Raw genomic sequence first — 25,843 nt, 5'->3', positions numbered from 1 at the left:
ATTCAATAACAAATTGAAGTTACAAGATAAAGAGGGGATAAGTGATACAGCCAAAGTTCCAGAAGTGAGAGGTAACCAAAGGCACAAATGGAGAGGTTTGCCTTAGAAAGAAGGTCATGTTCCCCGAAATAAAAAGGGACAATTATTCACTGAGACCAGAGGACTTGAGACATAGGGAAAGATGTATGACTAGCTGTGAGAAACACGCTCAGTAGCCAATAAGAATAAATAAAATGACTGAGTAGTGTGATACACTGCAAGGCGCAAGGCTTAGGATGGGAGAGGATGTGGTTTGGGTGGAAAGTGGGACAAATCAGAAAGAGTACTATACAGAGAAAGGTAGCTACAGATAATTTCACAGACTTCATTTTTGCCACTTGATAACACTGTCTTTCCTTAGTCTAGCATACATTTAGCAGCTGCAGCTTTTTTTTTTTTTTTTACTGGGAACAGTTTCTCCAGGGCCCATCAGCTCCAAGTCGTCCTTTGATCTAGTTGGGGAGGGCGCAGCTCAGCTCCAAGTCCAGTTGCTGTTTTCAATCTTTAGCTGCAGGGGGCGCAGCCCACCATCCCATGCGGGAATTGAACCAGCAACCTTGTTGAGAACTCACGCTCTAACCAACTGAGCCATCCGGCTGCCCCGCAGCTGCAGCTTTTTTATTAAAGATGAGGCCCAGTGTCTGAGGGAACTCCTCATTTTGAAGGTTCTAGGGCCCCGCTTTCTCTTCAAAACTGCCAACAACAGTGCCTGTTCTGGCTCGTGCCCCTCCTCTGGCAGATTACATATGCATTTATATAACCACCAGCATCAACAGCTCCCATCAAGGTAAAGACCTATCCCAGAGCAGAAGAACCTGCTAGTCTGGGCCAGCTGGATGATTACAAGAGTGAGAGACACAAAGGGAAAGGTACTAGTCTCTGAGCCTAAATGAAAAAAACACAGGCAACTCTGAGCCCTGTAACTGTCCCCTAGGAAGACAGCAGCAGAGAGGCCCTCTTCCTCTCCCACAGGACTTATATTGTCCCATCCAGACTTCTAACTTGGTGGAGCTCCGGTTCACAAACACCCCTATCCCCTTTCTTCTTTTCTGCAGCTCAGAGGATAAATACCAGTATGTGAAGCAGAAGGTTTCAATTTCCCCCAATCAGCAAACTGTTTAGGTATAAAATTTCTTTAATCAGAAAGGATTTCTCTTCTTTTAACACAAATGCACACATTAAATGTAAAATATATAGACATGTATTTACACGAACTAGAAAACACAGTCTCAAGTCCTGGATTAGGGGTTGAGAGGATGGACAGCAGGAGCAACTGGAGGATGGCTTCTCGTCTGCTCTAGGTGTCCCATGGTCATCTCTCTGGCTGTGGTGGTTGGATCAAGCGGGGATAGGGTACAGCTCCAGTCTGACGGCAGAGTTACTGGCAAACTGTAGCAACGAGGTCCCTCTCCAAATAGTTTCTTAGGGTCACCAGCGGTGACAGGAGATGCTGTAGTAGGTGGAACTGGACTGGTTGGGGCAGAGTGGGTGAAGGGCTGCTCTCCATGCTGGAGGAGAAGGATGACACCAATGCTGGTTCCAGTGCCTAAAGGACCATGGCTAAAGGAAACGGCACCTTGGGAACTGAGAGGGGGGTTACAAATCGGAGTGGTGTGGATCCAAGTGAGGTTCATAGCTGGCCATTCCGTGAGGTGCCAAGGCTGCTTTGGTTTCAATACTACATGTCCTAGCTGTGTCTGTTCCATCTTTTCCATGGGAGGTGCAGGAGAGGAAGCAGTTGGATAACTGCGGTGGCTTGGAAAATGCTAGGGAGGCAAAGAGAAAATAAATTATGAGAAAGCTCTCAGATTAACTCTACCTGGTTGATTAAACCTTTGCTTTCCTTGGGAATTCTGTTTGCGATGCAAACATACCTTGTTTTATACAACAGATAATTTCCTACCAGGTCATAATTAAGTAATAGTTTTCGTAACCAAATTATACTTTCAACAAATACTTGAGGGCCCACGATGTACCACATACTATATTAGGCACTGGCTATCCAGACAGACACAAAATAAAACAGTCCCATAGTTTCTTACTACTTAAAAAATAATTCATTTTAGAATTTCTTTTTAAAAAATCTATTTTTAATTGGAATCATCATGTCCCAATTTCTGTATTTTAAATTCTAATTTCCTATGTTGAGTGCCTTAAGAAGTGTAAATTAATATTCAGGCAAGAGCTTCCTGCTTATTTTTAAATCGATTATTCTGACAGCAATAATAACTGTGGTTGGTTGAAAACAAGATAACTGTCCATTATCTATAGGAGACTTGCCCCTCCCTATCATTTGAATGCCCCCTAAATACCTTATTATGTGAAGGCCCAGAAAATAGGTCACTTCCACACTGGGTCTAAGACTCTAGCCAACACTCCCGCTATGGGTGCCCCATGGCTGCCCTCCTTTCCCCCAGTGATGTACTTCTTAGGACCAGTCCTTGAAACCCATGCTTCCAGAGGGTGTCGTACAAGCATAGTTGGGCAGGAGTCAAAAGAGGGAGAAGGAAAGTGTTTTAGGGGCAACAGAAGAGAAAGGATTTGCAGAGAGAAGCTGAAGCATCTGCCTGCATAAATCTTTTGGCCAGGTAAGAAGCCTTCTGGATCTATGCAGAAAGCAGATTAGCTGCCACATAAGGGATAGGATTAAAGTTCATGGAATTCTTTGCAGTGATCCAAACAAAAGAGAAGAAAAGAACAATGAGGAATCAAGACAATGAAGAAAGTTTCAGCATTCCCTTCCCTGAAAAGAAACTTGTTGAGAAGGGAAAAGGCCCAGAAGGAAATGGAAGAGGGGGCCCATTTCTGCATGTATGCTTCATTTCCTTGGTCATTTTCCCATCTCTTCCTCAGGTTTTTAAATTCTTACCTTGGTCAGCTGGTGTCTGCTACTACCCAATGATGACTTCCGGGCAGCTATGTGAGGAAACCAAGTCTTTAACATCCCTTCTACCTGTAGCAGGGTTCCTAGATAACGCTCTCTGTGAAAATGACATTAGAAAAAAAAAAAAGGTCATTCAGTGTTAAAAAAAAAAGAAACAGGACAAGATTCGAGATGTCTACTTTTTTATGAAATATTGAGAAAAGGATGAGGGGGCTTACCCCATCTGTGGCTTCTGCAAAACACCTACTATCCGCTGGATCCTGTCCATTGCCACGCTCTGCTGGAAACTGCTTAATCCTGGGATCAGGGAGAGAGAAAGAGATCAAAGATTGAGATTCAAGAATTTAAGTCAGGTAAAGGAAGGACAGGAAGGGGTTAAAATTCATTCACCTAAATAAATTAAATCACAGAGCGAAAAAGGAATAATCCAGGCCCCAAACAAACACTTAAGAGAAATACACCTTTAAAACATATTTTAAAAGAGAGGGAAGAGGGGGGAGGGGGGCATAGAGAGAAAGGTTTGAATCTAGCTCAGATGAATGTAACTAATCAGATAATTACCTCTCTCAAAGCGACCCATCTTCAGTCCATTCAGTAGGTCTGTGAGAGGGCGTATGAATCCCTGGAGCTCTTTACACTGTAGGAAAACAGGACACAGGCTATGAGAAGACCAAACACGGGCCACCGCAGTACTGATTAATTCTTCCTCCGCCTCCAAATCCCTGAGCCAATATTATCTTCACAGGGTCCTTACAAACCTGCTGGGTGCTAAGGCACGCCAGTAGTATCTCTTTCCCCCAGCTCTCTCTTACCTTCTGAGCAAAGAGCCGGTCTCCTTCTGTGGTGCTACCCTGAATGTTGAGACTGGTCTCCAATTGACGATCTCTTGATCTTTTGATCCCAGGTCCTGCCATAGGAGAAGCCAAGCCCCGCTGTTCCGCGTCAGATGCTGTCTGTTGGTTACTGGAAACCTTGGGTCGATGCCTGTGACGAATTGGACCGGGGCTTGGCCGAGAACCTCCCCTCAGCCTAGCAGTGGCAGGCATGGGGCCACGGGCCCCCTTGTCCTCCCCATCACTATCGGAGGGGAAGCCAAAGTCACTGTTCACTGGCGAGGTGGAAAAACAGGAAGACAGAGAGTAGGAAGAATAGGATGAAACGCTAGATGGAGAATCCATAGGTTCAGAAGCAGGGGCTGGAGAGCAGCTCCCGGAGTACGCAAAGATCGGACCTGCAACTGAAGAGCAAAGCGAAGGAGTGTGAAACCAGAATCTGAGAATTAGGAAATAGACTGGGAGACTGGGGTGTACTGTGCGGCATAATCATATCTCTTCTCTCCCTTCCCAATATTGCCAGAGTCAGAGACAATAGAAAAAGCCATCTCCCCCGCCTCTCCGCCTCCATTAAGAATCCGGCCTGGACCCTGTTCTTTCTTCCCTCACTTCAGAACAAATACCTGACTTAACACCTTCCCCAGTTCGGCCGCTGTTCGTCTGTTTGTTCCCAACCGGATCCCGCAGCTACCTGAGGTCACGCCACCCGCGAGCCTTACATCTCTGGCCCCCGAACCCACCTAGTGACTCTGCAGCAACCGCCTCCCACAGAGCTCTCCCCCTTCTTCCCAGTCTTTCTGATCAAGATCCCTGCTCCGGACCCTCTCCGCTCGCCCTGCCACGTGATACGACCCCCGTCCCCAATACCAAAAAGTCCCTAAACCCACTGTCTCCAGGGCTAGTCCTCCCGCGCGGACCGCTCACCGGCCTCCCGGTCTCCTCACCTTTGTCGATCGGCTCAGCCCAGTCTGTCTCCAGCCACCGCTCAGACACTCCGGGTCTAGGCTACCTACCTAAGCCTCTCTCCCACTGGGTCCCGCCCCTTCCGCCCTCCCAGACACGTGCAGCTCCGCACGTGCCTTCCCCCTGCGAACACAGACCTCGCACCCTCATTGGTCGGTGGCACGTGACTGTCGTTACTGACGTTCAGATCCCATTTGCTACAGCATACAGGGGCTCGGCCAATGAGAGGCAGTCAGGTGACGATTGGCTGGAAGGGCAGCATTCCGTGCTCCGCCCCTACATGTGGCTCGCGAGGAGGACCCGGTGATGAGAAAGGAGGAGGATGGAAAAAAAGAGTGGAAAAGAAGGGACGGGAGGAACAGGGCGGAACCCGTGGCCTTAAATAGGATGGTGGTGCGCCGGGGACGCGCGGCGAGAGTGTGCAGACTGGTTGTGTGACCTGAGGCGCGCGTTTCGAGATGTGGGGCTCCTGGCTCTGCCTCGCGAGCCGACCCCTCTGCCCCCTCTTTGAGCGCCTCCTCTCACGAGTGCAACACGTGGAACCATCAGCGACTTGCCTCTGCAACGTGTGTGCGAGAATGGGTGCGTGCCACTGTGTCCCGTCTCCCTCTCTCGGCAGCCCAGCCCTCGTGACTCCCCGGTCTGTTTCATCCTCTCCTCCTCCTTCTCCTACAAGTTGGGTGTCTCCTGCCCTGCTGGGTGAGGAGGGTGGGGACTGCCGCCGAGAACACCGCGTCCTCTCTCGGGCTCCTGCTGGGGCGGCTCCTCCAGCCCTTTCCTTACATAACCCGCCACGCACGTTACCAGCTCAGATGCCAGCCTGCCACGACTCTAGAGGTCAAAACCGAACTCCGTTGTTTCTGACTTTTCTATCCCGGGCTTCTCGGGCTCTATGTCCTGAATTCTGATTTTCCGAGCACAGGGATAGTAGTTGGGCGGGGGGGTGGGGGGTGTCCCTGTCACCTAGGTTATGCCTTTGTCCCGCTTCGCTTTCTTCATTTGTCCCTGGAGAATACTCGAAAAGCTTTGAAGGAGGGAAAGTGTCAAGTCCGGAGTTTTACTATTCGCTGCCCTTTGCAGTTTGAAAGGGGATAGGGGCCCAGTGACGGTAGGCTGATTGAAGCTGTGACATCGAAGAGACCGCAAGGGGGCAGCCCAGTTCTGATTAGGGTCCCGAGGATAGAGAAAAAAAAATTTTTAAGTATGTCTCTGCCTACCCTAATTACTGACTGGAAAAGGCACGTTTAGGGTGGGAGGGGTAAGTGGAGGAGGGTGTGAATTTTTAAAATCTATTCTAAGTATTTCTGTATATTTTACATATGTTTAACAATGTGCTTATTTTATAACAAGAAAAAAAAGTGTGCTAAATGAAACGTAAACTCCCCAAACAGTTTCAACCCCATATATAATAAAATAAAGCAACAGAATTATAGGAAATTATGGACTGTGAATAAACATGTTGTCTGTGGGTGCTTTTCTCCATTCTTCCCAAAATTTCTGGTTTATTCAGTCCTAATAATTCCCTCTAATACTACTGTCACCTGACTCCCTTTCTAATCCGCCCTTCCCACCCCCATATCCTAGTGTTCTCTTTAGTGTTGTGGCTTCATGAACAGACCCTTATGAAGGAGTAGAGAGTAACCAGATTGTTTCATTTATTTATTTTCTCTTCCACTTTCCTCTTCCTAAATCCCCATCCAAAGAGTCATTGCAGCCTTCTTTCTCCTGAAAAAGCAAAGAGGAAAAAACAACAACCAGGTTCAGGGGACTCAGGAAACCCCTTCATGCCCCCCACCTCTATGAAACCCCCCAGATTTCATATTCTGAGCTAGATTTTCCTATGACATGTCCTGGAAGATGTGTCCCCTTCCCTCTTCATTCCTTTCTGCTAAATCTCTTAAAGCTCCATAGTTATTTTGAATCCCAGCTTCAATCCCTTCCCTATAATCCAGGTTTCTATGCCCTTCTCCTTTCCCCCACCACCTCTCCCCTACATTAGGAAACCGCCACCCCTTCTGCCTCTGAACTTTGCCTCTTGACTCTGCCAGGTTGTAGGGCCCCTCCCATTTTGCCCTCTGGCACCTGCCGTGCCTTAAACCACTGCCAGGCTGGAACCAGCTTTGATTCCTCAAGGCAGACTGGAAACCTGGAGTGGTTTCTTCCCCATTCCACCTGCTTCTGCTCTGGAAGGTCCTGAAATCCTCCCAGTTCAGAAAATATAATGACTCTTACTACAAAAGTCTTTGGCTCGACAGCTCCTAAACTTCCTTAAATGTAGATAATAAGATCTTTCTAACTGTGATCCCTCTTCTTTTAAGCAGCTGAGAATTGACCAGGCTGGAAACACTAGCCAGAGACAGTGGTAAAAATTGCTTCATAGACTCCAAGGCCAGTGGCTACACTCACCTTCTACATGAAATACATCCACCCCTGAACCAGGACCCAGGACAGGAGAAGGGGAACAGGACTCTGCAGACTGGATCCAGCATCATTCATATCTGGACTCTGCTAGAATACAGACATCCCCCCACAATAGGCCAGTGCCAGCCTTCCAACCACCCTCCTCCCCCTGTGGAAGGACAGCCATCTATTTATATGTATACCAACCTTTGTCTTCCTTTCCTTTGAGCTTAAAGATCCACCCCTCCTCCCCATCACCATAAAGTGGTCTTTCTTCCATGCTTTTCAGCCATCCCTGACCATACCACAAGGCCCCACTCAATGCAACATGTATTTTTTATCTTGTATGTGCATGACACTGTCCTACATGTTATAGAAGGGATACAAATATGATTAAGACATGGCTTCCACTCAAGAAGTGTACAATCTAATGGAAGCCTACTACATGAGTATACTTTAAAATACTTCTCTGTCCTTGTCAATCACCGGCTTTCCATTCCTGCTGACTCCTCCCATCTGTGTTCAACTATATTCAGGCAGCACTTTGGTCCTGTGGCCCTTTCCAGCTGTTGCTTCTCTTTTCTCATCACCAGTTTTCACAATTGGTTGGTCTATACTCTTCCTCACAATGTACTTCTTCTCTGACTCCAAAAAAATCTAGATTTTGCTCAAACCATGCAATTAAAACTGCTTTTTTGGAGGGTTAACAATGAACTTCTCCTTGGCCTCTTGGTAGCTTCTATTAAACGTTCTCTTCTAGACCCTATAGAATACAAACTTGGCTGTCTGCTTACCTCTCCAATCAACTCCCCAGATTGCCTCGATTGAGTTCTCTTTCTCCTTTTACTAACTATAAGCATAGCCATGGCCTTTTGGTCTTCTGTGTGTACTGGCTCTACTGCACTGATCTGCTTTCATAACCGTGACTTTGCACTTAGAACTGTAGCCTTGGCCTACTTCCCCTACCTTGAGGACAGCCACCATAAATTCAGCTTGGCCGTTACCAAATTTATAACTTTCTTCCTAAACCACTCTAATATCCCACAGTTTGCATTTTGGTTAACCACTTTCCCATACACCCAGGTTAAAACTTCGAAGTTATTTTAATTCTCTCCTCTTTTGAGGGCTCATATGAAATTATCACTGAAACAATGTATTTTCTTCAAAATATTTTTTCTGGTTTTTTTTTTTTTTGTTTTGTTCTTTAGATTCCACATATAACTGAGATCATATGATATTTGTCTTTTTCTCCCTGATTCATTTCACTAGCATAATACCCTCTAGGTCCATCCATGTTGCTGCAAATGGTAAGATTTCACTCTTTTTTTTTTTTTTTTGTGGCTGAGAAAATACTTCTTATTTTTCTCCCCTCCATTCAAAATGCCACTGTCCTAGAACAAGCCTTTAATGGATTGTTTTGGGAATGATGTGCATCCCTCTCCATTCCATAGCTTCCTGCGTACAACCAGACAAATAATTTTTCTAAAATACCATTTTCATGGTGTTTTTACCACCCCAAAGAACTTACTAGGTTCCCTATTTCTTAGAAGTCCAAACTTCAGCCTCACACTTCAGACTCTATAGTTTCACCCTATCTTCCCATATGTGAAATTGCCGAGCAAACATTAGGAGCCTTGTAAATTTTGTTTGTTTCTTCATTTCCCACTGTTCCTTTTCATATGCCCTCTCCTTCAATCATAGCCCGTCCATAAAACATACTATCCTCGTTCTAGCCCCCTCTTCTATGCAGCTCTTTCACTCTTGGGATAATTATTCTTCCTCCTAACTGCTTTCATCCTTTCATAAGATACCACCAATCAAAAACTCACTTATTCTTCTAAGTATATCTCAAGCACAATCATCTTCTAAATCTTCCAGAAACTCCTATACTGATTGCTCTCCTACCACTTCCTGAAGGACTTGTCTATGTCATATGTATGCTCTCAAATGTATATGTAATTTAACATTGTTACAAACCTTTTCATTTTGTTCTACATGTTTCATAACTTGTAAATTTGAGTTTTATAAATACTTTGAGAGCAATAACGACATGGGTTACATACACAGTAAGTACTATTGAACTGAAATTTAACTGCACCAAAATCTCCCTGGTGTGTGTGTACAGGATTAGTATTAAATCTCAGTGAAAGAAATGACGGCCAAGCTGAGAGGAACCCCCGCAATGCAATACAGGTGTCCTCCATCCACTGAAGCTGGGTATTCCAATTCTCCCTCTGCTTCATGTCACCAGCTCTGAGTTCTATCCAGGGTAAGGGATGTCCTGATTCCCTCCCCCCTTGTCCCCAATTAACTCACTGTTTCCACTGTCACTGGTTTCACTGGTTTCACCGTTCCAGGCTTCTCATGGTCTACATGTTCTGTTTCATGACTGACAGCAGTCTCTTCTGCTTCCGTTAACTCTTTATCCCGTCGGTTCTACCCTCCATAGGATTAGGAAACAGAGTTATCATCGCCTCCATCCAACATCCTCATAGGTTCTCTAGAGTTCTTCTCTCCTTCACCTCTCCTGTCCCCCTTGACCCCCAAGATGTAAGCTCAGGGATCCTCCCTGCCTTATATTTTCATGGATTATGTACCCATCCAATTCACCAATTTCCTTGACTCAAGACAAAAGCTATAGGTATCAGTGTCATAGCACACCTACTGGGTTCTGGTTTCATTCTCCTCCCCAGCTGTGGTAAACAGGTCTATTTTAGGCCCATTACCTTGTTTCACTTCACTTAGTTTTTCTCCTGCCAATTATTTACATTTCAACCTTACCCAGATTCTTTTTAACTGTTACCTATCCTGATCCTCGTCGATGTCACTCACCAGCCTGTCCTCTGAGTCAAACATGGAGTAATCAAGAGTGAAATTTTCATCAAACTCATCTGGGGAGGAGAAAACAATCAATAGTAACAAAAGTGAAAGGTATGACTAGATCTAGAAATGAGAAGAGAAAGAAATGACCCAGAACACTTCAACTTGCTCAGGTTGTAAGATTTACTGGTATAATCTAATTGTACTGAACTTTAATGTGACAAATGTTTGTGAATGTGTATGCATTTATATTTCCAATCTAGTGTCTAAAAGATTAGGTTGATCCAAAAGCAATTGTGGTTTAAAATGTTAAAAAAAAAAAAAAAAAAAAAAAATTGCGAATACCGCAATTACTTTTGCACCAACCTAGTAATTTACAATTTTTTTTCAACTTGTTTCAACCAATTTCCAAAGAGCTGAAAATTGCTAGCTTGAGCAATAACATCCTGATCCTTGATAGTCTTTGCTCAGAGCCAAATTTCTCCCTGACTCAGTTGCTCCATTGAAAAGGGAAAAGCAAAGTCTCACAACTAAGTATCCCCCAACCTCTCCATCCTGCTAAGCGAGCGTCAGAGCTCTATACATACTCACCATAATTGGGGGTGACTGTGTAATAATAGATCACCTGATAATAATCACCCTCTTCCAGTCCTTCTTCAGCCTCATATTCTTGTCCTATGGGGACAAAGACTAGAGGTCAAGGGGCATCTGGAACTCCTTGGCAACAGAAGGACACCTGAGGTGGACCTCAGTTCTATCAGTTTCCTTTCTCTCTACCTCCCCTCAGAGGGTCAAACTGTCTCCATGTCTCTGCACCTCTAAACCCATCTTAGTCTTCTAGGCTCCAAATATTTGATGGATGAGGTCTGTTACTCTTGCCCTTTCAATCTGGTAACTCCCAGATCAGAAAACAGGTCACTTCACATACTGTAAACCCAAAGCAAGAACTAAACCTAAAAAAGGGAGGAAGCAGAAATTAAGAACTCCAAATCTATTATGGCCGGTTGGCTCACTTGGTTAGAGTGCAGTGCTCATAACACCCAGGTCGCCGGTTTGATTCCCACATGGGCCAGTGAGCTGCGCCCTCCACCACTAGAGTGAAAACGACTCCACAAATAGATTGAAAATGACTTGACTTGGAGCTGATGGTTCCTGGAAAAACACACTGTTCCCCAATATTCCCCAATAAAAAAATTAAAAAAACAAAACTCCGGGGGTCGGCCCAGTGGCCCAGGTGGTTGGAGCTCCATGCTCCTAACTCCGAAGGCTGCCAGTTCGATATGTGGGCCAGTGGCCTCTCAACCACAAGGTTGCCGGTTTGAGTCCCTCAAGGGATGGTGGGCTCCGCCCCCTGCAACTTAGCAACGGCAACTGGACCTGGGAGCTGAGCTGCGCCCTCCACAACTAAGACTGAAAGGATCACAACTTGACTTGAAAAAAAGGCCTGGAAGTACACACTGTTCCCCAATGAAGTCTTGTTCCCCTTCCCCAATAAAAATCTTTAAAAACAAAACAACAACAAAAAAACACACCAAAACTTCAAATCTGCTAGCAATTCAGTATGCTCTACACCATACTGTACTTATAAGACCATATATACTTCTGAGATATCTTCCCCTATCAGTGTCTCTCGAATAACACACACACTCTTGGCTTTTGGCCTTGGTTTTCAGTTCCATTTTATCGCTAACTCGCAGAATAACTCCGATCAAGCCTTTTTACATCTGTTTTCTTAAAATGAGTCAGCTGGACTAAGTGGTCCATCTGCATTCATTTTTCTTCCTTCCCAGGACTTAAAATACATGGCTTTGATACGATTGGATCAAGGACGGTAGGCCTCCTGCTAAACATTTCCCTAAGCTCCGTGAATGCTCTCCCTTAACCACAAGCAGTGACACAAGAATCTGGAGGAAAAGGAAACAATGAGAGCACCTGGCAGACTGGCCACAAAGAGAAAAGGAGCCATGCTACTTTTTGGACCCTGTCCCTAAAGGCAGCCAGTTCTCCACTACCCTAACGGTCACCCCGACCTCTATGTCTTTACTGATACAGTGTTTTCTTCTCCAAGTCTCTGGGAAAGAAAATATCCTGGCTTCCCTCACTACTCTCAGACTGCCCCATCTTCAAAGAGTCCACCTCGCTCCTTCTCTGTCACATGAGTCCCTCTCATCTTATTCAACTCGATGGTGATGGAGAGCTGAGTTCACGCTTGTCAGGCCCTCCCCATGTTTGGGGCTCCATCCCATCAGCTGTGCCTTCTTTGACAGGACTCTGCTTTCCTCCCCCTCTCCTGGCTCTGCTTTCCAGATCTCTTTCCGCCCCCAACACTGGACTCCAGCACAGATGAGGGAATATTGTCACTCCCCACTGAATATTGTCATTCTCACCCTCTCTTCATTTACTTTTCTCCCGCCCCATTTATGGTAGAAGACCTGGCCTACAAGCTCAGGGAGAGAAGTGAACTTACCCAGGATAAGTGGCACAGCAAGGACGGCTATGAAGAGGACATCCATTCTGGATACTGCACTATTGCTGTGAAAGTAAAGAAGGAAATTACAGCAGTTTCCCACCAAACTTACCCCGCCTCTGGCCCTCCTCCAAAGCAGGGAGGGATTTGCAGCAACTCTTCTCTCAAGGGGTTGAATTCTCCTCCCACTCACTCACTGACTGGATCTTCAGTTACTACCGGTCTCGTCCTCAGCCAGACATGTCCAGATTAGGACAGGCAGAGTGGGTTTCGATGGGAAGTGGTACTTTGAGCTCCCCGCTCCCTAGATTAGATCCATTCAGGATGCCCACTGCCACTAAAGAAAACAACAACAACAACAGTACAATACCCCCCCCACCCTATGAAGGAACTTCTTTTAGTAAGTCCTCTCCCCTCCTCACCTTCCCTCTCTGCCACTCCTCACAAAAAGCTCACCCTCCCTCTCACTGTCCCCAACTTACCATCACCATCCAGAGTAGCACAATTTCTTCCATCACAGCTGAAATGTTCTGTGGAGGGATGAGCATTTTCTAGACTGAAAATAGTCCCTTTCTCTGCCTGTCTTAGACCTATGGGTGCAATATTAACATCATTGCCTGACTCTCAAAGCACCTGCTACATTGCTTCTGATAAAAATCTCTCAACCAAGGCCAGTTATTTCCTCTCTGGTAACTACTGGCCTCACCTCACCCCTTTCTCAACTTTCTGGAAATGGGAAGAATGGAGAAAGCAGATGTCTCTTTCCCTGTCCTACATGCCACACCTCTTCTCCCACTTTAGTCACTTGGTGTGTTCCATTCATGCCAGCCTACAAGGGTGGAGTTCAGCTTATCCTTTCCTCTGCTTTTATATGTCCCATTTTCATGGAATTCAATTCAGAAACATTTAGTAACATACGTGCTAGGCATGGTGTGTGCTAGGCCTAGTCTGATAGGCAATTCACGATTCAGAGGCAAGGGAATAAGAAAAGATTATAGTGTTTTTAAGGGAGTTAATAAATCTCTTTCAACATCTGCTATGAACCAGGCACTATGCAAGTCTCTGTGGAACCCCCCACGAACAAGATAAGTTTGGTGCCTGCTCTCATCCATCAGAAGATGCTATGGTAACAGCTCAAAGGAGAGATGAGTTGTCTTATCGCCATCTCTTCTTACCCTGACTCTGCCTGCTGGGCTCAGAGGCAAGACCCAGAGTCGTAAGCATTGGTCAGGATGCTCCCCACCCTCTCAACCTTATTGGAAAGGAATTGCTTGGTGACTTTCCATGTAAATGTATACTATCAATTCCTTCAGCTCCTTTCCAGAATTTCCTGGGGAAAAAATGTGAAATACTTTTGTGGATATACACACGTGCATTAAAACATAAACCACTTCCAGGAAGGAAACGAAGTGTGGTTCTCCTTGAACAATTTCTAGTTTTTTGGTACTTTGTTACTCCTCAAAAACAATATTCCAGATTCCCTCAGTTTCCCATCCTGGTATCCTCCCTAAGGACTAACTCCACCCCCACCCAAATGAGGGTACAATACCCTCCTCTCCTACTTAACTTTCTTTCACTCTAACATGTAACCACTGTCCTTCCCCCACCTCCCCAGTCTGAAAAAAAAAAAGACAATACCGATATTCATTTTCAGAAAAGAAATAGAGGAAGTATGACATAAAAGGAACTGAGTGACTTGGGGAGGGAGGAGGGGCTGGTTTTCCCTTAACCCCATCGCTGTAATTGCTTTTTACAAACAATTTTAACTCCGACTTCCCTCTAACCTCCTTCCTAATATTGCTCTCCAGGCTCCTCTTCCTTCTCTGATTCTCCTGTCATTACAGATGACGGCTTCATTAGCGATACACTGTATTGCATGTTTGCATGTTTCCTATACTGGCCTGTTCAAAGAGCTCCTACCTTTTAGTCTAACCGTCTCTTAGGCAGTAGCTCTAGCCCATTTCCTCTCATTCAAATAAGAACAATACCCGTCCCTATCTCCCTGCAGCCTCTATCCTGTGCTTTCTTCCTATTTGTCCCTTAGGTTCCAAGAGGATCTAACCTCCTCTGCAACTCTTCAAGTAGAGGTGGAATTGATACCACCCTTCTCCACAAAATAACGAAAACCGCGGCCAAGGCCCAACCGAACCCAGGAACCCGTGCCCCATTCCGGCCCAATTCCCTTTAACCGGCTCCAGCCACTCCCAGGACCAAGGCGGAGGGCTGCAGAAGCGCAGGAGGACTACAACTCCCAGCAGGTCCTGCAGCCACGCCCCCACCTCCGCAGCTCCACCCCGCCGATTCTCCATTGGCCTTCGGGGGTGGGGATTAAATGGGAGGTGGCCAAAGGGCTGCGGCCGGGGTTTGTCCCCTCCTCGGCTTCCGTAGAGGAAGTCGCGCGGACCCGTATTCGGGGTTTCGGTGCCCCCCCTTCCCCTTCCCTGGGGTCCGGGGGTGACATTGCACCGCGCCCCTTACGGGGTCGCGTCGCCACCCCACGCGGACCCCCTAGCTGGCTTGCTCCTCCCATTCGCCTCTCTTGGCCAGGCCTCCTCTCCGCCCCCAGCTGCCAAGCAATGGGGGCCGCAGTGTTTTTCGGATGCACTTTTGTCGCTTTCGGCCCGGCCTTTGCGCTTTTCTTGATCACTGTGGCCGGGGACCCTCTTCGTGTCATCATCCTGGTCGCCGGGTGAGTAGGGGTCGGGGAGACGCAGGAGGGTGCGGAAGAGAGAGATCCGGAAGGGGCTGGAGGAACTGGGGCGAGCTTGGGAGCCTGGGTTGGGGGAGACAGAGGGGAGGTAAAGATTGGAAAGGGTCGAGTCAGGGGTTGGGGTGACTTTCCCTTGCCCGCAGTTGGTTTCCGCCTTCCAGGGATCGCACAGATTCCCTCTATACTTCTTCCGGCGACGTCAGAGGAGGCACAAGGCCACGACTCGGGAGGGGGCTGTGGTGACCTCCGGCGACCCTAAGGGAGGGTCCAGGAATGGATACCTCGTTCTGCTGGGCTTGTGCACTCTGAGTCTCATCGCTCTGAAGACTCTAACCAGAGTTCGACCCCACCCCCTGCTCCCAGATGCCTGCAGACTCCCTTGGTGGAGACGCCTATCCTGTCGGCTCCCTGTCCCTCCGGAAGTCTAACTTCCACTTTTCATGCTGCAGCCTTGGTTGGTTCTCCTGGATTTCTCCAGCCGCCTGTGCCCTTCCCTGTCTGACTGTCCTTTTACTTCCTCAGGGCGTTTTTCTGGCTAGTCTCTCTGCTCTTGGCCTCTGTGGTCTGGTTCATCTTGGTTCATGTGACTGACCCATCCGATGCCCGGCTCCAGTATGGCCTCCTGATTTTTGGTGCTGCCGTCTCGGTTCTTCTACAGGAGGCGTTCCGCTTTGCCTACTACAAGCTGCTTAAGTAAGAGGATGGATGGTCGGGAGGGGAGAAGGGCAGTGGATTGCACTATGAGAAGTGGGGCGGCCCCTGGGTGGTGGTTTGGAAGAGGGGGCACTAAGGGAGGACATTAGGGGAAAGGAGCATTCCTGCCTCGTGTTTCCCACCCCACCCCACCCCAGGAAGGCAGATGAGGGGTTAGCATCGCTGAGTGAGGACGGAAGATCGCCCATCTCCATCCGCCAGATGGCCTATGGTGAGCCACGGGAGCGGGACTGGAGGAGGGTGTCAGACACCCCCCTCTCCCAGGGAAGTCTCTAAGCATCCACGTGCTTGCTCTAAGTGGCTACTTGCTTTCCTTCATACCTGACTTCCAAGGAGAGGTGGTCTGGAGGGAGAGTAGGTGTGGGGTACCTGTGGCTGGGAATGCAGAGGGATCATTGGGAATCAGGCGACAGTGACCTCTGACATTGATGAGGCCCCTCCTCCCCCCCCCCAGTTTCTGGTCTTTCCTTCGGTATCATCAGTGGTGTCTTCTCCGTTATCAATATTTTGGCCGATGCACTTGGGCCAGGTGTGGTTGGGATCCATGGAGACTCACCGTATTACTTCCTGACTTCAGGTAAGACATGCTTCCTCTCTTGTCTTCGTGCCCCACCCATCTCTGGCTCTGATTGATTTATGGTTGGTCCCTGGGAGACATCTCTGGCTTAACTTCTCAGGAGGTGGGGAGAAGGTGAGGGATGTATCTCCTCCCCCTCTCCCTGCAGCCTTTCTGACGGCAGCCATCATCCTGCTTCACACCTTTTGGGGAGTTGTGTTCTTTGATGCCTGTGAGAGGAAACGGTACTGGACTTTGGGCCTGGTGGTTGGGAGTCACCTACTGACATCAGGACTGGTGAGTTGGGGACAGGGGCCTGAGTTAGAGCGAAAAGAATTTAATGGCGAGTGGGATGGAGGGGAAATACATCCTTACTTCTTAACATTTTTGAACTCACCTTGAGAGGATGTAGAAAAGTTGAGTCTTTAGAGGTCTCTCACCTCAGCATCGGTTATATAACCTGCTTTGGGGAAGAGTTTGGATTAATAAGACTGTCATGCAGATGGCCTGAGGTGAGAGGAATTTGAGGGAACTGTAAATCAAAAGTCCCTTTAACCACAAGATGTTGGGGCGGTGAAAAGAGGACTGGAGGATTTGAGAGAAGTATCGGGGAGGTTTGGGTCAAAGGCCCAAAGAGGATACAGGGATTAGGCAGAGGGAGAATCTAACCTCTTTTCTACTCTTACCCCCATCCCCAGACATTCCTGAACCCATGGTACGAGGCCAGCCTGCTGCCCATCTATGCAGTCACTGTTTCCATGGGGCTCTGGGCCTTCATCACAGCTGGAGGGTCCCTCCGAGGTATCCAGCGCAGCCTCTCGTGTAAGGACTGACTACCTGGACTGATCACCTGACAGATCCCACCTGTCTGCCCACTGCCCATGACTGAGTCCAGCCCCCGCCCGGTCCATTGTTCACCATTCTCTGTCTCCTCGTCGGTCTTTCCCACCACCTTCAGGGTTTTGCTTTGTCCACTGGTGACCTTTAGGCTTTACCAGGAGCAGCCTGGGTTGAGCCAGTCTGTGACTGGTGGGTTTGAATCTGCACTTTTCCCCACCATCTGGGGACCCCCTTGTTATCCAGGACTTCCCATGTGTCAGTGCTCTGCTCTCCCCCTGCGCAAGACTCACCACCCTTCCCCTCTGCAGGCCGACGGCAGGAGGACAGTCAGGTGATGGTGTATTCTGCCCTGCGCATCCCACCCGAGGATTGAGGGAACCTGGGGGGGGACCCCTGTGCCTGGGGTGCTCCTCTGATCTCCTCGTCCTGTATTTCTCCATCTCCTGTTGTGGACAGTGCAGGTTGCCAAGAAAAGGGGCCTAGCTTAGGCATTGCCATGAAGACGAACTTAATGGAGCCTCAAGGGTAGACGAGCTCTGAGTTTCCCAGGACCCCCTCCCCAGACTGGACATCTTGGTCTTTTTCTCAGGTCTGAGGGGAACCATTTTTGGTGTGATGGAGACCCCAAACTGCCTTTTTTCTTTTTTTTTTTTTGGAGTGCAGGAAGGGAGGATATGTTGGACTTCTTCTCCTAACCTCCTTGGACTCTATTTTCCCTCCTCAAATCGCTCCTCATGGCTGGGCTCATATCTGTCCACCTTTCCCCATGGTCCGGGCCTTGCGGGAAAGGAAGGAAGTGCATGTTTGGGAACTGGTATTACTGGAACTAATGTTTTCACCTCCTTGACCACCAGCATCCCTCCTCTCCCCAAGGTGAAATGGAGGGTGCTGCGGTGAGCTAGCCCACTCTAGAGCTGTAGTGCCACTGGAGGAGTCAGCCTACCGTGACAGCGCAGGGAAGGAGGGCAGATTTTTTTCTAGTTTTTAATTGGGGTGTGTTGGGGGAGGGGCGGGAAGGTTTTCTATAAACTGTATCATTTTCTGCTGAGGATGGCGTGTCCCATCCTTTTAATCAAGGTGATTGTGATTTTGACTAATAAAAAGGACTTTATAATTGTGGGGGAACTTGGCTTTTAAGGAAGGGGACAACATGTTAGTTGAAATTTCGGCCCTCTCATGTCTCGTCTAGCCTCTTTCCTAGCCTGTCATCTCTGATCCCCTCCAAACCTAGCTTTGGTGCAAGGGCAGAGATCTGGGCTGGTGGTTTAACACGTCAGAAACTTTGGGTTAAGCATTTTCCAGAAATGGATCTTCCCTTCCAGGATTGGGCTAAAAGGAGTTATTCACCCATGCTTCTTTTTCCCCAATCTTTTGCCCACCTCTACCAGCTGAGGGATTAAGAAACGCTCCCACTCTCAAGAATCCCAAAGGTAAGGCCAGAGGTGAGGTCAGAAACTTTAATTCCCGAATACATTGAGCAAAAATATAACCCCCCAAACAGCAATGTTTTTTTCCTAAGAGGATAGCTTGCCCATACCTAGGGAAAGGGACATAAAGGAGAGAGGGTGGGGGACTTTGGGGCACAGTCCCAACTTCCCCTACAACTAAACAAGGATTGTCCTCTGCATTGTCAGCGTAGGGTTCTCCTGATCTATATGTTTTGAGAGACTGAAGGCTCGGCTATTCTTCCTTGAACAAGAGCTTGTCCATGCCTCTCTATAGGGGCTGTCTGGAGGAAGGAGGGTTGTCTGCCTGCTACTCCTACAGTATTTTCTGGCCAGTTCCTGCACCCCATTCTAGAAGCTCCCCGATAGGCGTGAGGGGAAGGCATCCGTGATGTCCGAGCAGGAGTCTATGCCTCCGTGGTTTGTGTTGCGGTGAAGACCACAGTCTTCCGATTTCGCAGCATCTTCTTCCTGGATGGGGGAAGTGGTTCATAGGCGTGACTAGTGTCCTAGGTGAGACGGATGAGAGGTGGAATAGGGGGATGCTTTTCAGTAGAAAAGCAAGGACTAGAGGAATGGAAAGTAGGACCTCACCGAATCTTCCTAGCGATGAAATAAACAGCCAGCAGAAGGCAGAGACAGCCAGCCAAGATTCCCACCCCTAGGCTCAGCATTTCACCTGGGAGAAAGATGGAAGGTGTCAGCCTAGGACTAACAGACACTGAGCCTTTCCCTCGCTCATGGAGAAGCCCCCACCCCCTGCCCCATACCTGAGGAGGCGTCTTACCTGTGGTATACAAGGATTCCGCTGTAGGGAAGAAAACTTGGGTCAGGGAAACTTCAGATCCCGTCCTGGGAGCTGGGAGCAGCCCACTGTGCCTCTATGCTGGGGAAGTCACCTGGCCACTCAGGGTTGGGGACTGGTTCCCAGTCCAAGCAAGTCCTGGAAACCCTTCCCCTCTTAGCCTTCTTTTCCTTCCCAGGGGCTCCCTAGTTCCTGTCGTTGAGTCCCCCAGCTTCCCATCTCCGTTCCAAGCCCTGTTCAGTCACCTTGGATGAAAGAAGCCAGGACCGGTCGCTGATTGAGAGGTTGGGGGAGTCGGTAGTTCTGTACCAGGAGCGTAGAGGGTTCCTTCTCTGTGGAGAACAGTGTCTCCTGAAGCTTTTCCAGCTGGGGGTACAGGAGTGGGATTAGGGGAGAAGTGTCGCTCAGGAGAGGGAAAGCGTTGGTACAGTTGTACTTCTGCCTCTGCTCTCCACCACTCACCTGTCCCTTTGAAATCTGGGCCCTTCGATTGAAGACAGTCCAGAGCACACTCTGGTAGCAGGGGGGTGTGGTGAGCGAGCCATTGTAACGGAAGAACTGTGCCAGCAGTGGGGGGAGCAGCGCTCGCACGTTGAAGGGAAGCACTGAGGTATTCTGACCTGCGGAGCACATACTGGGGTCACCTTCTCACTGCACCCTAGCTGACGTGGACACGCCTCCATGAGTGGAACTCCCTGACACCTAACTTCCTCACCCCAGGTCTCTGAGGCCTTTTGGGGTGGGGGAGGGGGGAGTTTCCCTGAAGTCCAATCTCACTTTGTCCTAAAACAGATTTTTAGGGCTCACCTTTATACCTAATTTTATGCAAGTGACTCAGAATGTGTTCGTAAGCTGGGTTCTCAGTCTCACCCACCTGGAAGGAGAGGAAAGGGGGAGAGTTTGGCATGAGTCCATGTAGAGAACAAAGGGTCAGAGTGGTTGTTGACTTGCCTTGGCAGCGAGACCAGCAACAGACACGGGCAGAATAGGACTGAGGGATGCGGGGGGTGGAGGGAGACCTGGGAGGGAGTGGGGCCACTGACCTCCAGGAGAACGCCCAAGACAGCCAGGCCCTGAGGCCTCGTGGCGGCCTCACTCAAGCTGTGATAGGAATCAGAGTCGTAATGTACGATGTGGAGCTGAGGGGAGAGGCATGGAATCATTGCATGTTTCCCCACTGCCCCCTCCCAAAGGCTTCCACCCTAGCTCCCCCCCCCCCCACCAGCTCCAGCATGTCCTACATCTGTCCCACGCAGCTTGGAATTATCCCCCAACTCCGGCTTTGCCCAGTTTCCAGATCCTTCCTTTTCCCTGCAGCGCCCGTGCCTGTCAGTGTCCTAGTCCAGGCTTCGCCCCCTGGTACCTCTGCAGCTGACGCTTGGCTGTTGATCTGGTGCTCTGACCCCCCTGGGGATCCTTTCTGACCCCAGTGCAGGTGGAGCTGGGCAGCTACGTACTTCTGGGGAAGTCCCTCCAGATACAGGGTAGGGGGCAGAGAGAGTTGCACTGTGAGAAAGACAGCAAGCTGGGGTTGGTGGAGGAATGTGGCACATCCTCACCCCGGGGTTGCCACCCTTCTTGGGAGACTTGGCCAGCCTCTGCTGTCTTCCTTCCCTAACAGCACCCAGCTCTTCCCATAGGCCACTGCTTTTCTAGCTCATCTTTCTCTGAAGCTCAAGCCCAGGCTGTGATACTCATCCACCCACTGAACTTGCTCATCGACATTCAGTTCCTACCTTGGGCTACAGGAGCCTCACCCCCATTCTCACATCTCCAAATTTATAGAGGAAGCCTTCTTAGAATCTGGAAGTTCGGAGAATGCTTATTTCCCCTGACTTGTAAGATTGGAACTGGAACTTTCGCCTCCTTGGAGCCTGGGCTTGTTACCTGTGTGGCCATTATTGTGCAGGTCCAAGGGCTTGGTGCCAGGCTGCTCGTATCCGTGGGGCTGCACAGCGGGCAACTCCGGGTCAAAAGTCACACTGTCTGTCTGGATGTTGATGGGGGACTGGGCGTTGCTTCCACACTCCGGGTAAGAGGCTGGCCAGTGCTGTTGGCCATGTGGGCCTGGTGGGGGTTAGCGGAACCTTTGTCCTGCCCTCCAGCCCCAGCCACCCTTCAGCAACCCCCCACCAAGCTATACATCTGTGGGGAGATAGAAATGCCCTTCCCTCCACCCCAGGTGCAGACCCCCGTTGTGCGGGGCTGAGTGAGTACTGTGTTTCCCTGAAAATAAGACCTAACCGGAAAATCAGCCCTAGTATGATTTTTCAGAATGACATCCCCTGAACATAAGCCCTAATGCGTCTTTTGGAGCACAAATGAATATAAGACCCGGTCTTATTTTCGGGGAAACAAGGTAGGAGGCCCTGTGGGAGCTGATGCTACACTTCCCTCCACCCACCCACGTGTGCAATGATTCCCCAGCTCTCCTGGTAAATGGGTGGTAGTGGCTTTTACTTGCATGTAGTTTGAAGACAAGAAAGCTGAATGAGGGAAGAGGGGATAGGTAGGATGCCTGCATATCCAGAGAGGGGCGATCAGAGTAGGAGCAGGAAAACGGGGGAAATAAAATGATCCTAGAGAGGCAGGGGCTCTGTGGGGCCCCTTATTAAGTGTCCTTGGGATTCAGAGCTACTGGCTTTCCCTCATCTGTTTTTTACTCTCCGCCAGGACCTAGCATTGACTCTGGAGTTCAGTTATTAATTAGAAGTTCAAAGGAATTGAGTTCCACCTCCACCAGGGTCACAAACTATCCTGCCAGTCTCTTCCTCACCCCTGACCTCACGCTCCGTCCCAATGCCAGATACAGGGGGTGGGGGAGGATTGATTAGGATGAAGAGCCAGACGGTGAAGTGGCAGCTGAGCTCACAGTTCTTTCCCCACCGGGTTTCTTTTCCACCCCAGCTGCCTCATCTCACAGACTGAGGACATAACTGGCTTTTCTGCTGAATCAGGAGAGGAGGGGTTGGGTGGTTAGAACCCGGTCTAGGAGTCACACGTGCAAACCCTAGGGCACAGCAAGATGGGAAGTGAGGAGGTCTAGGAAACCCCAGGACATAAATCTTCCTGTCAGGTGAAGAGGTCCCAGTGTGAAAGGGGTGCGGGTAGGCCTTAGGTTCCGCTCTCACCCTCATACGTCCAGTGGTGACCTGCAAGGCAGAAGAATTGGGGTTACAGCGGCGGCGCAGCCGGGGTCAGGGCCCTCCCTGGGGCGGGCACTGCGTCCCGCCCCACCTCCCTCTGCTCCGTCTCCTCCCTCAGCTCCAGCACTTCCCAAAGGAAACCCTGAAACTGGACACCTCGGTGGAAAGGTCGGGGGGCCTATTTAAAATCACCAGCCAGGCTGTGCTTGTGCTTGCTGAGTAAAGGGGGAGGAGAAATGAAAAGAGATAAAGCCTGGAGACTAAAATTAACCTGGACCCAAACGCGCCATCCGCCGTCCTTAGTTTCCTCCAGCCTGAGCGGAGCCAATCTAACTCTTATAGGATTGGGGTGAGGTGAGGGTGTGGGCAGAGGGACTGGAACAAGGGGAGGGGATAGGGGTTCAGAGTGGGGGGTGCCACTGAGGGGAGAAGGGCGATTATTCCTTTGCTTTGAAGCATTGCAGGCATCCAGGCACTGAGCTGGAAATGAACATTTCAATAATGTTCTCCTTCATGTCCCAGTACCTCTATAGGAGGAAAGGAACATTTCAGTTCCTCCTCCTGGTTCCTGGAAGTGGAGAGGAAACTTCCCCATTACCAGGAGCCTCTATTCCCTAGATTTCCAGATGGCTAAAGAAGGCGGGAGTCCCGGCAGGGTCCGCTCTAGGTTGATGGTGGTGGGTGGGCACAGGCAACCAGCCTGGCAGGGACAGGATGAAAGTGAAGCATTGTGTGTGGGAAAGAGAGCTGCCAGCTGGGTCACATGCCAGGCTCTGGTGCAGTCTGGTCGGGCTGAGAGGCAGGGGGTCTGCTGGTCCAGCCCTCACCCAGGACCAAACCGCTTCAAGGGGAAGGGTTGGCCTTGCAGGTTTTCTTTGCATTATTCCAATTACTAGAAGCTTTGGAGAGAAATCCTGAATTCCTTCCTCTTTCTCTCTCATTCCCTCAAATTCCTCATACTTCTAAGATATCCTTGATCTCAACCTTGGGCTCTTCTGCTGGCCCATCCCTCAGTTCAGACAACTCTGAAAAGTAGCCCAAAGGAGGGCAGGAGGCAGCTTCTCACCCGCTGAGTGGGACACCCCAACAACGGGAATTCACGGCTTCTGTGCAGGGACAGCCGTGTCCTTCCCTCCCCACTAATTCTACACCTACATCTAGTCTAACACACTAATTCTACATCTCTTCCTGGAGACTCTTTCCCTACTTTTTTCTTTTTCCTCAGATGCAATTTCTAACTCTTCATTTCGCTTCCCACCCCCATCATCCTCTCTGCATTCCCCTTCTGTCTCTAGACACCTCCCTCTCCCTGTTCTTCCAGCAAATCTTACTCCACACACCTACTGCGTGTTAAGTACAGGAAACTCAAAAATGAGGGGTCCTGGGGATGCCCCTGGAGCACCTCGGCCGGTTTCCCCGAGTCCCTCATCTCCTGGAAGCGCCTGGAAGTCCTTTGTAAACTGTAAAGGGCCCAAGAATGTTGACTGTTATTGCTACGGCTTTCAGGGAAAAACTGGGAAAGTTTCATGGACTCAAGAGGGAACCTTGGCCATGAGGTTCAGAGTCAGGGAGCAGGGTCGGGCTTAGGCAGGTGGCGGACTCTCGGTCTCCAGGCCTCTTTGGCTCCCTAATTGGAGGAGTTCGTAAATAAAGAAGGCCAGGAGGGCTGCAGCTGGGGAAGAGCCCCGGAGAGAGTCTGTAGCCGGCACAGAGATTCCCCAGTGTGTGTCCACCCCCCTCCCCCAACCCAGTTCTCCCCCATCTCCACTAGCAGCAGGGCTGGGAAGGCAAAGGGAAAAGAAGGAAAATTGTCTCCTCCCCACCCCTCTTCTCCCCCATCCCCGAGCCTATTTTCTAGCCCCTAGGCTTCCTTTTACACGCCTCCTCCCTGCATTAAGCACGTCTAAGGACATGTGGATATCAGTACAGACACACAGACACACAGATGTACCTACCCCCGACTGCAGCCAGGATCCAAATCACCTCTAGCAGGAGCGTGAAGAACCTCATGGTCCTCGGAAGGAGCAGAAGGTACTGGGAGTTTGGAAACTAAAGGACGAGGGCAGGCAGGGTGGGGGGAGAGGGAGAGAGAGAAGGGAGAGAGAGAGATTTCCTGAAGTGGAGTGTAGGTATTTCTTTTTCTCTTGCTGTCTGTGTCTCTGCGGGCTTCCAGGGGAGTTGGTTTTCAGTGGGGTGTCGTGGGTTTCTGGGTCCCCAGGAAAAATCTCTTCCTGCCCTCTCTTTTTTATCTCCCCTTGCAGCCCTCACTCTACTTGCTGGCCAGCGACTTCACAATTGCTTCCCGCTTTTAAGGTGGCTCTGGACGGGTGTACGTGGGGAGGGGGGGCTGGCTAGGTTGCTGGCTAACAGCTCCTTAAATAGCCGATTCGGCAGGCAGGATGGCCCGGCTCAGAGCCCGCCCGCCTGCCTGCGGGACTCACAGGAGCCCTGGCCCAGGCTCAGGAGCCCAGCTGGGGTGAGCTCTTCCTTCCTCTGCTTTTCACACAGACACACTCACATGGGTGTCCCCTGGAGCGGGAGGAGACAGGGAAGCAGGGCTTTGGGGTCTGATCCAGCCCCTTCAGGGGGACACTGATTTCTCAGTCTCAGGCTGGCTTCTCCTCTGTGGAGCAGCTCCCTGGGGGATAGGGAACAGCCGCTCGGAGGACCGGTTCCCAATCCCCTGCAGAATTTGGGCAGGTCTGGAATAGGAAGAGTCCAGAGTTAGGAGACAGGTCACAGGGAGCAGTTGGGAGACTCAGGGTGCAAGTGGAGGGTAGGAAGTCAAGGACTAAAACCTGGGCTGTGGAAAATAATGAGAAGCGAGGCAAAGAGAGCTTGTCCAGAGCGCCTGTCACCACCCCCTTCCCACGGTGAGGCCTGGGTCCACGTGCCTGTGTGGCCTGGGTGGGGGGGTGGTTTTGTTTGCTGTATAAAGCCCATTTGTGTGCCCAGCGGGGGGAGGGGCTGCAGCCGCACCATGGAGAGACAGCGGCTTCAACTGCCAGACCCAGCCACCTCCCTCCCCAGGGAGTCCAGATCTAGGGCGGCTTTTGTCACTGAAGAGGACACCAACCCCTGGCAGGGAGGCCAGGGCAGGAGGAGAGCTGGGGAGACCTTAGAAACATTCACTACCATCATTAAAAAAAAAAAAGGCGGACTCCAAAGAAAGGGAGGGGAGGGAGCAGAGAGAGACCATGTGACCCAGTTGGAAGAGGGGC

General features: G+C 49.7%; 5 protein-coding genes across 11 annotated transcripts in view; 2 read left to right on the top strand and 3 right to left on the bottom strand.

The window, feature by feature from the left end:
• Positions 1 to 1,156: 1,156 nt before the first annotated feature.
• Positions 1,157 to 4,843, bottom strand: CIART (circadian associated repressor of transcription). Of its 2 annotated transcripts, XM_019739915.3 has the most exons (6): positions 4,701 to 4,843; positions 3,736 to 4,160; positions 3,485 to 3,560; positions 3,142 to 3,220; positions 2,909 to 3,020; positions 1,157 to 1,805 (listed from the first exon to the last, which is right to left on the bottom strand). In XM_019739915.3, the coding sequence occupies exons 2-6, from the start codon at positions 4,099 to 4,101 to the stop codon at positions 1,281 to 1,283; spliced, it is 1,158 nt and encodes a 385-aa protein (XP_019595474.3). In that variant the 5' UTR covers positions 4,102 to 4,160; positions 4,701 to 4,843; the 3' UTR covers positions 1,157 to 1,280. The 2 variants fall into 2 exon arrangements, with proteins under 2 accessions (XP_019595474.3, XP_088655707.1); XM_088799581.1 differs by lacking the exon at positions 4,701 to 4,843 and having other exon boundaries at positions 3,736 to 4,679.
• Positions 4,844 to 6,350: 1,507 nt separating this feature from the next.
• On the bottom strand, positions 6,351 to 14,594 carry C7H1orf54 (chromosome 7 C1orf54 homolog). Of its 5 annotated transcripts, none has more exons than XM_074318854.2 (8): positions 12,889 to 14,594; positions 12,600 to 12,743; positions 12,407 to 12,471; positions 10,531 to 10,614; positions 9,952 to 10,010; positions 9,436 to 9,555; positions 7,126 to 7,227; positions 6,351 to 6,444 (listed from the first exon to the last, which is right to left on the bottom strand). In XM_074318854.2, the coding sequence occupies exons 3-7, from the start codon at positions 12,450 to 12,452 to the stop codon at positions 7,129 to 7,131; spliced, it is 408 nt and encodes a 135-aa protein (XP_074174955.1). In that variant the 5' UTR covers positions 12,453 to 12,471; positions 12,600 to 12,743; positions 12,889 to 14,594; the 3' UTR covers positions 6,351 to 6,444; positions 7,126 to 7,128. The 5 variants fall into 5 exon arrangements, with proteins under 5 accessions (XP_074174955.1, XP_019595492.2, XP_019595489.2 ...); XM_019739933.3 differs by having other exon boundaries at positions 7,126 to 7,224; XM_019739930.3 differs by having other exon boundaries at positions 12,604 to 12,743.
• Positions 14,595 to 14,960: 366 nt separating this feature from the next.
• Positions 14,961 to 18,342, top strand: APH1A (aph-1A gamma-secretase subunit). The gene is made up of 7 exons (XM_019739929.3): positions 14,961 to 15,095; positions 15,639 to 15,809; positions 15,968 to 16,041; positions 16,285 to 16,407; positions 16,556 to 16,683; positions 17,085 to 17,208; positions 17,535 to 18,342. Exons 1-7 carry the CDS (start codon positions 14,983 to 14,985, stop codon positions 17,597 to 17,599), a joined length of 798 nt encoding a protein of 265 aa, XP_019595488.1. The 5' UTR covers positions 14,961 to 14,982; the 3' UTR covers positions 17,600 to 18,342.
• Positions 18,343 to 18,669: 327 nt separating this feature from the next.
• CA14 (carbonic anhydrase 14) lies at positions 18,670 to 24,665 on the bottom strand. Its single transcript, XM_019739917.3, has 11 exons — positions 24,578 to 24,665; positions 22,608 to 22,628; positions 21,364 to 21,543; positions 20,840 to 20,982; positions 20,520 to 20,615; positions 20,284 to 20,350; positions 19,939 to 20,096; positions 19,722 to 19,842; positions 19,459 to 19,479; positions 19,266 to 19,350; positions 18,670 to 19,142 (listed from the first exon to the last, which is right to left on the bottom strand). The coding sequence occupies exons 1-11, from the start codon at positions 24,630 to 24,632 to the stop codon at positions 19,079 to 19,081; spliced, it is 1,011 nt and encodes a 336-aa protein (XP_019595476.2). The 5' UTR covers positions 24,633 to 24,665; the 3' UTR covers positions 18,670 to 19,078.
• The window catches only part of ANP32E (acidic nuclear phosphoprotein 32 family member E), a 30,308-nt gene continuing 28,985 nt past the window's right edge, over positions 24,521 to 25,843 (top strand). For both annotated transcript variants that reach the window (XM_074318850.2, XM_019739920.3), the window contains exon 1: positions 24,521 to 24,653. The gene's annotated coding sequence lies outside the window, so the exon portion shown is untranslated. The remainder of the gene's footprint in view (positions 24,654 to 25,843) is intronic.

Source organism: Rhinolophus sinicus, chromosome 7 (assembly GCF_057876585.1).
Source record: "Rhinolophus sinicus isolate RSI-liver-muscle chromosome 7, RSI-T2T, whole genome shotgun sequence".
Classification (NCBI taxonomy): domain Eukaryota; kingdom Metazoa; phylum Chordata; class Mammalia; order Chiroptera; family Rhinolophidae; genus Rhinolophus; species Rhinolophus sinicus.
The sequence above is the reverse complement of the archived record's forward strand: the minus strand, read 5'-3'. Positions and strand labels throughout refer to the sequence as shown.